Here is a 12,731-nt window from a genome sequence, read left to right on the forward strand (position 1 = left end):
GCACAAATTAGTTTTTCATTAAAAAATTCATACACAAATTGTTTTGTGACATTGGTTGCAATCACTGCAATGTGTCAGCACTCTCCCCCTTTCCCTTTATACCTCGGGATCCCTGTGTTCATTCACTCAGTTTTCCTGTCCCTTCCTTCTTGTCTTTGCTTTTGGGCAGGTGTTGTACATTTGGTCTCGTATACTAGATTGATCTAAGAAGCACTTTCCCCATGTGTGGTTATTGTTTGTTTTATAGGCCTGTCTAATCTTTGGCTAAAAGGTAGACTTCAGAAGTGGCTTCAGTTCTGAGTTAGCAGGGTGTCTGGGGGCCACAGTCTCGGGGGTTCCTCCAGTCTCTGTCAGACCAGTCTTTTTTGGTGAATTAGAATTTTGTTTTACATTTTCCTCCTGCTCTGTCTGGGATCCTCTATTGTGATTCCTGTCAACGCCCTCTGTGGTGGTAGCCAGGCATCATATAGTTCTTCTGGGCTCAGGCTGGTGGAGGCTCTGGTTCATGCGGTCCAATAGTCCTTTGGACTAATATTTTCCTTTCATCTTTGGTTTTCTTCATTCTCCTTTGTTCCGAATGTGCTGCAACCAACAGATGTATCTTAGATGGCCGCTCACAAGCTTTTTAAGACCACAGATGCTACTCACCAATTGACCTAGATGTCCCCCAAGACCATGGTCCTCAGCCCTCAGTTCCAGTAACTTGGTCCCTCAAGGTGTTTGGATGTGTCTAGGAAGCTTCCATGACTGTCATGGTCAAGTTGTCCTGACTTCTCCTACACTGTGTGTTGTCTTTCCCTTCAAAGTTAACACTTGTCTACTATGTAGTTAGTGATCTCCCCTCCTCACTCTTCCCCTCCCTTGTAGCCATCAAAAATTGTTTTTTCTGTGTGTAAACCTTTTCTTGTGTTTTTATAATAGTGGTCTCATACAAAATTCGTCCTTTTGTGATTGACTTGTTCCAGTCAGCATAATGCCTTCCAGATTCATCCACGTTGTGAGATGTTTCAAGGATTCATCATTGTTCTTTATCATTGTGTAGTATTCCACTGTGCATATGTACCATAATTTGTTATCCATTCATCTGTTGATGGGCACTTAGGTTGTTTCCATCTTTTTGCTATTGTGAATAACGCTGCAATGAACATGGGTGTGCATATGTCTATTTGTGTGGCAGCTCTTACTTCTCTAGGATACATTCCTAGTGGGGTTGCTGGATCATATGGTATTTCCATTTTTAGCTTTGTAAGGAGGCACCATATCATTTTCCACAGTGGTTGCACCATTTTGCATTCCCACCAGCAGTGTTTAAGAGTTCCAATCTCCTCGCAACCTCTACAACATTTGTTATTTTCTGCTTTTTTGACTAGTGCTAGTAATGTCGGGGTGAGGTGGTATCTCATCGTAGTTTTGATTTGCATTTCTCTTAATGGCTAGTGATTGTGAATATTTCCTCATGTGTCTGTTAGCTGCGTGAATGTCTTCTTTGGTGAAGTGTCTGTTCATACGCTTTGTCCATTTTTAAATTGTCTTTTTGTTGAGGAGTGAAGTATTCTACAGAGTCTAGAGATCAGACCCTTGTTGGATACATTATAGCCAAATTTTTTTCCCCAGACTGTAGGTTCTCTTTCTACTCTTTTGGTGAAATCTTTTGATAAGCGTAAGTATTTAACTTTTAAGAGTTTCCAGTTATCTTGTTTATCTTCTGGTGTTTGTATATTGTTACTTATGGCTTGTGTTGTATTTGCGTCATGTATTAGGGTCTTTGGAAACCCTGGTGGCGTAGTGTTTAGGTGCTATGGCTGCAAACCAAAGGGTTGGCAGTTCGAATCCGCCAGGCCCTCCTTGGAAACCCTATGGGGCAGTTCTCCTCTGTCCTATGGGGTTGCTATGAGTCGGAATCAAATCGACGGCACTGGGTTTGGTTTTTTGGTATTAGGGTCTCTACTATTGCCTCTGTTTTTTCTTCCATGATCTTTATTGTTTTAGGTTTTACATTTAGATCTTTCATCCATTTTCAGTTAGTTTTTGTGTATGGTATGAGGTATGGGTCCTCTTTCATTTTTTTATAGATGGACATCCAGTTTTACCAGCACCGTTTGTTAAAAAGACTGTCTTTTCCCCATTTAATGGACTTTGGTCCTTTGTCAAAGATCAGCTGGCCGTAGGTGGATGGATTTATGTCTGAGTTCTCGATTCTGTTCCACTGGTCTATGTGTTGTACCAGTACCAAGCTGTCTTGACTACTGTGGCTGTATAGTAGGTTCTGAGATCAGGTAGTGTGAGGCCTCCTACTTTGTTCTTTTTCTTCAGTAATGCTTTGCTTATCTGGGGCCTCCTTCCTTTTCATACAATGTTGGTAATCAGTTAAATTGTGGTATACTGTCATTGTCCTGTTTAGGCATATTTCAGTCGTTTCGTATTATTCATTATTAAAACCAATATATGAATAAATATTCCTAAATATGATTCTGTGTGTCTCAGAATTTCTTTGGGGGTATACGCCAAGAAGTTAAACTGCTAGGTAGTGATATCTTCAACAATATTATTCAATTACTCTCCAAATTGGCAGTGTTCAATCTTTGTGAATACTTCGAATTTCTTTTTTTTTTAATCGAATGGGTATGAATTACACAGAATTGTGGCTTATCATTTCACTAATAATGAATAACACTGAGTATGTTTTCATAAGTTTATCAGCCAATGGATTACCATTTTTATGAACTGCCCATTTTTTAATTGGGCCGTTTTTATTGATTTGCCTTTTTTTTTTTTTTTTAAATATTAAGGATTCTCATACTTTGTAAGTTATAGGCATCCAAATATTCCAAATATATTTCTTCCTGACTATGTGTTTAATTTTTTAAATTTATTTATGATATATTTTCTGCATCAAAGATTGTAAATTTTAAAGTAAAATTTGATGGTTTTTTCCCTTGTGGGTTGTTCATTTTGAGTGTTGTTGAAAATATTCCTCCTTTTTCTAAGTTCATGAAGATAGTCTCAATTTTCTTCTAAAAGTTTAGCTTTCATATTTAGGGCTTCGTTATTTCTGGGATTGGTTTCATTTTTGTGTTTGATTTGTAGTATGACTCTATGGCTCTATTTCCATTATCACCATTTCACTTTATGCCCTCAATACCTCAGAAGTAGATTAACTGTGGTGTCAGAAGTTAGGACAGTGATTACCTTTAAAGAAGAGGGAAGGGTATAGTCCTATTTGAGAAATTTATTTACTGAAATAAATTGAGCTGTACAATTATGATTTGTACACTTTTCTGTATAGACGTTATAGTGGTGTGAAGTCAGTTCATACTGCTTTAGGCAGGCCATTTTTTAAAATAAGAATTTTGTGTCAATTGTCAAACTGTTGGTAGCTTAAAAGCAGCCATGATGGTAATACTTACATCACTAAATTTGGCAAATCCTACAATCAGGGATTTTTTTCTCCCCAGAAAGCATGTATGTCTGTTATGCTTCAATAAAAAAATTTAAAAGGTTGAAAACATAATACCAGTTACTGTCTTGCTGATCTTGACTCATGGTGACCCCATGTATGTTGGAGCAGATTGGTACTCTATAGGTTTTTCAATGGCTGATTTCCAGAAGTAGATGGCCAGGCCTTCTTCTGAGGTGATTCTGGGTGGACTTGAATCACCATCCTATCAGTTAGCATCCAAGCCCATTAACCATTTGTGGCACCCTGGCACGCTTAAAAAACATATACCTTTTGGTATATGATACAGCTTTGGGAAATTTATTCTAAAGAAATAAAAGCTCCAGCATGTAAGAACATACTTGAATGTTTATTACAGCACTGCCTGTGGTTGCAAACAAACAAAAAACTAGAAACAATTATCTCCAGCAGTAAAGAAATTGCTAGATGAATTGTGGTATACACATATGATAAAATATTATGCAACTATTGAAAAGATATGAGTAAAATCTATGTGTAATGACCTAGAAGAATGTCTAAAACATGTATTGTTAAGTACAACAAGCAAATTGCAAAACAGTGCATAGGATGTGATCCAGTTAAAGTAAAAACTTAAAAAAAAAAAAAAAGTTAAAGCAAAAAAAAATAACTGTATATATATGCTTGTGTATATATGATTTTATGAATATAGAGAAAAGTGTGGAAGGATTCATCTAAACTATTCATATTAATTGCCTTGTGGGAGGGAAGAGTTTAACTAGCTGGGCTTAAGTAGACAGTATTGACTTTTTCTGAGTACATCTCTATGTTGTTTAACTTGTTCCAATAGGTTATTCCATAATTTAAAATACTCCAGTAAAGCTTTGTAAATGTTACTAAAGAAGCGTAGATCAGAACAAAAGTTTCAAAAGTTGTTGGCTTGTCTATAATCTCATCCTATTCCAATTCAACTTGTACTACTACTGCCAGGCCTTTTCAAAGGTAATTTTCATCAAAGACACACCTCTATTAAAAACATCAACTCTTTACCGCCTGTAGTAAAACATTTAGAATTGGGAGAGAGCACTAAGTGTGAGCTAGAAGATCTGGGATCTAGCCCCAGCTCTAACGGGTACACACAAGATGTCGTGGCTGCCACAACAAAAATGAGGGGAATAAGATAGAAAATTAGTTTGCTTTTAGATAATTATAGTATTTTAGAAGGCAACATGGTACCGAGTAAAGTGCAAATGACTGAGTAAAACCTGATTTGCATTCTAGCACTGTCACTTGCTAGTTATGTGGCCTTGAAGAAGTTATTTATCTTATCTAAACCTCAATTTCTGATTCAATAAAGTGGGGCTAATATTTTGTGGTGTAGTGGTTAAGTGCTATGGCTGCTAACCAAGAGGTTGGCAGTTTGAATCTGCCAGGCGCTCCTTAGAAACTCTATGGGGCAGTTCTACTCTGTCCTGTAGGGTTGCTATGAGTCGGAATCGACTCAACGGCAGTGGGTTAATAATACCTTTCAGGGTTATAACCATTACAAATAATGTATATAAAGCATCTAAGCCTAGCAAGCATCTATCCACACTGAAACGTAGTACGTGCTGAATGGAAGGTTTCTGTTCTTACAATCATTCTCAGTAAAGCCAGAATTTCAAGACCTTCACGATCTGGCCCTAGACTCTTTTCTACCACCAACATGGTTTCAATTTATTTAGGGCTTACTACAGGCTAAGTACTGAGCTAGGAGCTTTACATGCACAATCTCGTTTATTTTATCCTTACAATGACTTTAAGTTGTATGAACTAATCTTTATCTTACAGATTAAAAACTGAGGTTTAAAGAGGTTATGTAACTATTCTAAGGCAAAATAGGAATTTAAAGTTTATATTTTAAACCCAGAACTGAGACTTCAAAGCCAATATTCGTAAACATTACATTATGCCATGCTTGCTGGCCTCAATCTTAAACCTGCCTGGAACACCCTCTTCCCTCTCTTGTACTTGTCTAAGAGTATTCCCCGTTCTCCTATGTCTAACTCAAACTCCATAAACTTCATAAAAGTTTCTCTCTCTCCCACCAACATAGTGATTTCTTTTTCCTCCAACATGACTTTTGGTCTAAACCATTCATTTAACCATCAGTATACTGTAATATCACAGAATACCTTATAAGTGATTTTTTTTTCCTTAAAAATGCTGTATTTTTCAATATGGATTTTGAGTTCCTTAAAAACAGATGTACTTTTCCACTCCCCAAAAGACTTACCTACCTTTGACATAGGTACTTAATAAATACTGGTAGAATGACAGAATTTTGTGTTTTCATAGCTTGTTTCTAAGAGGCGAGGCACAATGACAATGAGTAGCGACACTTAAGAAAAAAGCCAAATATAAAAGAAAAACACACATTTCAGACACAAGTACCTTGGTAACAGTAACAGGAAGGAAAAATACAGATGGTACACAGCAGTTTCATGACTGCGGAACAGAGGAGGGCAATGAACACTAATCAGAAGTTCTTTGGCTTCCCATTCTGTCTTGCCCTAGATGTGACAGGCTGTGAAGATTAAATTGTTGTGGGCAGTGTAAGGAGAAAGAAATCTAATAGTTTCTAAGAGATGAAATTATCAGTTTTCAACCCTTTTTGACCATAAGGAAACTATTCTTCCATTTTCACAGAGGCTGGAATTAAAACTAACATGTTTTTCAATTTTGAATTTAATTAAATGTAAAAGTAAGCATTTGCTGTATCTTTATGTCATCCCAGGAAGAATTGGTTGCCCAAGAAAACAATTTCACATTACAAATTTAAGCCTTACTCAATCTTCTTCACTTTTGATGAGACCATATCATGCCTACTTCAGTCTAGCTGCTATACCCTCTCCAGAGGAGATATATATTTTAATAAAGCAACATCTTTTCATACAATGAGGATATTGTATTAGTAAATACTAAAAATATATTCTCCCCTTTATGTTGCCCCAATAACACTTCTGGGAAGAATGTGTAGTTGAGGGGAGAATATACCTCTTGGAAATTTCTGGTTTTACTCCTTCCTCTCTTCTTACCGTTACTAGACATCGACACATGTTTGCGTAAGCCACAGAGAAACTGGGTTCGTCAATAGCCTTCTCAAAGACCAGGTCAATGACTCCTTTTAGCCGCTCCTCTGTGTCAACGGTAAGTCCTGACACTTGCTTCATCAGTTGGTTGAACATCTGTGGTGTCAATTTATTTAAGATACTTCGGACTTTTCTGAAAAGTTCCTAGAAGGGCCACAAAAAAGGTAAGAGTATTATAGCAACTGTGACAGTTAGAGGCTTTCCATGAAGATAAATATTTTGTTTTATAAGTTTAATTCCTCAAATCATTAACAATGTGAATTAGTCACAGAAATAATTAAATCCATATATTTTTAATAATTAGTCAGAAATTACTCTACCTCCTTGGCACAACTGATGAGAATTCTAGGACCTAGGTATTCTCACACTTCATAGGTAGGAGCATCATCTGGTACCTTTCTAAGGGCAATCTGGCAATGTACATCAAGATCTTTAATACTGTGAATCTGCCCTTTGACCCAGTAAGTACACTTTTAGAAAATTATTCATATTTAAGGATAGGTAAAAAGATTTTACCCACAATAACCTTCATCACAACGCTTTGCAGCAAACAAGTTCAATGTCCAAAAACAGGACTTTGTCTAAATAAATTATGGTATAACCATAAATTTATTTCACCACAGAATACTTGGCAAGAAGCTTTTAAAATGCTGTAGGGACTCTCAGTAAACTAGGACTAGAGGAAACTGCCTCAACTAGAAAAAAAAAATCTATAAAGCCCTACTTAATGGTCAAAGACTGAATGCCTTCCCCCAAGACTGGGAACAAGGCAAAAATGTCTGGTTTCACCATTCCTATTCAAAATCATACTGGATTTGCTAGCCAGTATAATAAAGCAAGGGAAAGAAATAAAAGGCATACAGAAAACAGAGAGAAATAAGATTCCCTACTCACAGATGACATAATGGTCTACATAGAAAACATAAGGAATATACAAAAAACAAAATGAAAAAAGCTACCAGAACTAACAAGTGAATCTAGTGATGTTACGGGAAGCAACGTCAACATTCAAAAATCAATTGTTTTTCTAAACACTAAAAATGAAGAATTAGAAATTAAAATTTTTAAAAAGTATCATTTATAACAACACCAAAAAAACATGAAATACTTAGGTAAAAATCTAACAAAATATCCACAGGATCTGTATGCTGGAAACTACAAATCACAGATGAAAAGAAATCAAAACCCGCTGCCGTTGAGTTCATGTCGACTCACAGTGAACCTACAGGACAGAGTAGAACTCTGTTTCCAAGGAGCGCCTGGTGGATTAGAGCTGCCAATCTTTTGGTTAGCAGCCAGAGCTCTTAACCACTACGACACCAGGGTTTCCGAAAGAAATCAAAGTGGACCTAAATAAATGGAGAGATACATCATGTTCATGTATTAAAATATTCACTGTTGCTAAGACATCTGTTTTTCCCAAAGTGAGCTCCAGATTTAACACAATCCAAATGAAAATTCTAGTTAAGTTCCCTTCTCCTTTGGTAGAAATCAAGAAGCTGATTCTAAGATTTATAAAGAAAGTAGAACAGCCAAAGCAATTTTGAAAAACAAGAACAAAGCTGGAGAATTCACACTACCTGATTTCAATACTTACTGTAAGGCTACAGTAAACAAGGCAGTATGGTATTGGCCAAAGAACACATTTATCAGTGGAACAGAACAGAAAACCTAGAAATAGACCCACACATACATAATGAAATGATTTTCAACAAAAGTGCAAAAGAAATTCAGTGGAGGAAGGACACAGTCTTTTCAGCAAATGGTGCTACAACAATTGGATATCAAGAAGCAAAAAAAAAAAAACAAACTCAAAAAAACTTTGATTCATACCTTCTGCCTTTATACAAAAACGAATTATAGAATTAAATGTAAAACCTAAAATCAGCAAATTCTAATAGAAAACATAGAAGAAAAGCTTTGCTTTCTTGAGTTATGCAAAGATTTCTTAGATATAAAAAACACAATCCATGAGTGAAAAATTAATAAATTGGGCACCATCAAATTTAAAATCTTTTGCTCTGTGAAAGACACTATTAAGAGAATGAAAAGACAAACCACAGACTGGGAGAAAATTTTTGCAAAACACACATTTAATAAAGGAGTTCTATCAAGAATATTTAAAGTACTCTTAAAGCTCAACAATAAGAAAACAAGCTACCTAATGAAAAAAAGGCAAAAGATGTAGCCAATAAGCACACGAAAAGATGCTCAGCATCATTAGTCACTTGAGAAATGCAAACTAAATATAAACCACAATGCAAATTAAAAACCACCACATACCCATTTAGAATGGCTAAAATTAAAGAAGCTGACAATACCAAGTGCTGGTGAGGATATGGAGCAATTTAAACTCCCACACATTGCTAGTGAAAATGTAAAATGGTACAACTACTTTTGAAAACAATTTGGCATTTTCTAATAAAGATAAATATGTATTCACCAACTCCAAAGCTAGAAATTTGCTCAAAAGAAATAATAACTATGTTCACCCAAACTCCTGTACTTAAATGTTTATAGCAACTTTTTCATAATTTCTAAAACCTGGAAACTGTTTATCTGGTGAATGGATAAAGAAGCTCCCGTATATCCAAACAGTGGAGTGCTACACAGCAATAAAAAAAAACACCTCATCATACACACAATATGGATGAATCTCAAATGCATTATGCTTAGTGAAAGAAGCCAAACCCAAAATAGATTACTATGTAGACTGTCTCAATAAAAAAATAGTTTTAAAAATCTAAGAAACCATGATATAATAACCAAAAAAGCCTATAAACAGTTTTCTCTGGGAAAGAGAAATGATAAATGAATCTATTTAAATTTGAAAAAATTATATTTTCAGAGAAGGGGAGAGTGCTGACACATGGCAGGAATTGCAACCAATATCACAAAATAATCTGTGTATAAATTGTTGAACGAGAAACTAATTTGCTCTGTAAACTTTCACCTAAAGCATGCACGTGTGCACACACACACAAAATCTTGTCAGGTTTTTTAGCAATAAGTATTGCTTTTATAAGAAAAAATTTTTTAAGTTTATTGGGAAGAAGGGGAAAATTCACTGCAATTCTTTCAATTGCCTATTATCAACTGAGAAAGTATCTTTAAGATTTAAAACTTTAAACTTTACTTCAAGAAAAAAGGGTTCAATTACCTCTACTTTCTAAAGTTTAAAAGTTTAAGCCTAGAAAAACAAGATAACAAAAAAGTATTCAAGGTTGCCATGAGTTGGGATCAACCTGATGGCACACAACAACAAATACTTATTAAAAATCATTTATTCAGTATAACTAAGTATCTACTCCATGCCCAATAAATTATTTTTAGCACAAATGAAGCGGAAGACAAACTCATTGCCTTCCAGACAACTGAAATTCAGCTGTGAGACGGGATATACAGATATCCCCCACTTTTTGAAAGTTCACTTTATGCCACTTCACTTTTACTAAAGACCTACACTAGTACCTGTTTTTGCTAACCGAAAAAAACCTGGAGAGGATTTTAGGTTTGGTTAAAAAAAAGAAAAAGGCCAAAAGATGGAAATAGTATTCGGCATTTGTTTTGCAGTGAGCCAAGCCTTTAAAGAGGCTGTGTGCACCCGGAGCAGTAAGAGTGGTGTTGCCAAGCTCCTTCCCTGGGAACTAGTCTCAGCATCTCAGCATCAAGCCATCATAGCTAGGCTACTGGGGCTGTCATCACCACCAACACCACCATCTCTCAGCCTTCCAGTATGCTCACTCTCTTCCCAAGTCTGGTAAGTGAAACTACACTGTACGTATAGTAGTCCTACTTTATAAATCCTACTTTATACAGGCTGCATATTTATCATCCTTACTGCTTTTGCTATTTGTTAGTGTTGTTTTAGGTTTCCCGTGTTATTTGGTATGATTTGGTAGGTTATTTTTTGGGTCTGGGAATGCTCAAAACTTTTCCCATATAAATGAATGGTGATTGCTTCTTTGCTTATACCATTTCAGCTTTGTAAAGGTTTCATAGGAACATTCTACTTCCGTACAGCAGGTGAAACCTGTACTTCCAAGTGAAGTGATAAAGCAAGCACTAGGTGGATTAGGCTTCAGAAAAAGGAGTGGTTCAGGTATCAGAGAGGCAAGAGGTACTGACGGTTAGTCAGAGAATGCCTTATGAAGGAAATGAGAACTGGGCCAGATTATACAGGACAGAAAAAGTTGGTTAAGTAGAAAGAAAGGGGTAAAGGCATTTTAGGAAGGGGAAAACATATAAGCACAGCCTTGGGATTATCACTGAGGATTTCCTAGTTTGGGGACACAGAAAACCACCTAGAAAGATCAGACAGTTAGTGTTTAAGAGTGACAGAAAATGAGGTCCTGAATGCTAGCTTAAAAAGATAGGAAGGAGTGAAAATGTAAAATCAGTCTTTCAGGAAGGTGAATCAGGAGGTAGTGGCAGTAGGAATCAGGAGACAGAAGAGAGATGTAGTAGTCAGTGAACCCACCATAGTGGTATATGCGGTAGAAATCCAGCCACTTCATAAGGCAATGATTTCTTAGAACTGCTTCAAGGAGAAGATGAAATTTTACAATATAGGAAGAACAAGGTCATTGATGGTCACTCATGTTTTGTTTTGTTTTTAATATAGTGACAGGACCAAAAGTCAGAGTGAAAGAGTATTCTGAAGTGGAGGCAACAATTAAACCACTGTTTTAACAAAACGGACAGAAATAGCAATTAACAGGAGCCAACAGGTAAATACACAGTATATGTGTGCAGAGGAGAATAATAACACCAAAAAAGAGAGGGAATGGAATAAATCATTCCATATTTAGAAAATGGGTCAAGAGAAATGAGGTGATACTGGTTCTAAAAAAGAAGTTTATTAACATTCCACTGGATTGACTGCATCTGTTCACTATAGAAACTTGGCTAATTGACACCTCAAGTTGATATAATTATGTTTCTGAAATAGAAATTAACAATGGGAAGAACTCTGTTACTGAGAAAACAGAAGCCAATTACAAATCAAAACAAATGAACTATTCAGTGACCACAACACTGTGGGCAATAAATAATCTCTTGACACTTCAGTTTCCTCAAATGAAAAAAAAAAAAAAAAAGACCATATCTATTCCCTCTTCACAGGTGTTGTAAGCATCAAATGAAATAAGGCACTAATACAAGGGGCTTAAATACTAAAGCAAGGCATCTTCATCTTTAACGATGAATATCTCCCGGACATTTTAAACTATCAGTCCAAGCCACTTAGGCTGATTATCTTTCAGCATTTCTCAGGGTGTGACAGGGAGGAACATAGAAGTGTTTAAAACACAGACTGACATATACAGGCATGAAATGGGGTTTAAGACTAACGACTTGCCCTCAGTGAATTTGTAGAAGGATGTACCTACGGCCTTGATGGCACATGTTTGGGGCAATACACTGGAGAGATGAACAAAGTCAAGGAGCCACTTAAGATCTGACAGCATGCCTTTGAGACTGATCGGGTCATCTTGGTCCTTGCTTTGTATTAGCTATTTTGTTTATTTAGTGCATACATTTAACAAGCATTTACTGAGTATCTACTATGTATAAGGTTCTGTGTTGGTGCTAAATCAAAATCAGCGTTTATAAGGCACATTTCTGTCTCCAGGAACATTTTCAGACTGAACATTTAACTGGGCTCCAGGAACCAACCATGCCAAGTGCTTTATGTTGCCGCATTTAATCTTCACAATAGCCCAGTGAGGTAGGTACTATCACTATTTCTATTTTACAGCTGAGATTAAGAATTTGCCCAACAGAGCCTGGACTCAAACCTGGGGCTGCTGCCTCTAGAAATGGAGCTCTTAACTGTTACACTAAACTGTTTATGGTGAGAGGAAAGGTACATGAGGATTCAGACACTGAGAAGCTAGTATTTGATCTGTGATGCCTGGCTCTGGCACAGGTGTGAAGTTTGAGTTCAAGCAGAGATTGCAATTTTGGTGCCTATAAACATACCCAAAGCAAACAGTAGAAGTAATGCAGGGGTAGGAACTAGCATTGTGTGTATAACAAAAAATAAATAAGGGCTTTAAGGAGTCTAATTCTGATGCTTAAAGGAATCCACTCAATTTGCCCTAAGAAGTTGTGAGGGCAGGATATGTACAAAGACGCAAAGTATTCAATTTTATCCCAAAAGACTCCAGAGCAAGATGGGTTTC

The 12,731-nt window shown here is 36.4% G+C and overlaps 1 protein-coding gene across 8 annotated transcripts in view; it reads right to left on the reverse strand.

Moving 5' to 3' along the window:
* The window catches only part of EIF4G3 (eukaryotic translation initiation factor 4 gamma 3), a 381,417-nt gene that overhangs the window by 72,524 nt on the left and 296,162 nt on the right, over nt 1–12,731 (reverse strand). For all 8 annotated transcript variants that reach the window (XM_049878174.1, XM_049878170.1, XM_049878168.1 and 5 more), the window contains one exon: nt 6,493–6,690. In XM_049878174.1, the coding sequence (XP_049734131.1) occupies nt 6,493–6,690 (198 nt within the window). The remainder of the gene's footprint in view (nt 1–6,492; nt 6,691–12,731) is intronic.

Source organism: Elephas maximus, chromosome 3, assembly GCF_024166365.1.
Source record: "Elephas maximus indicus isolate mEleMax1 chromosome 3, mEleMax1 primary haplotype, whole genome shotgun sequence".
In the NCBI taxonomy this organism is placed as follows: domain Eukaryota; kingdom Metazoa; phylum Chordata; class Mammalia; order Proboscidea; family Elephantidae; genus Elephas; species Elephas maximus.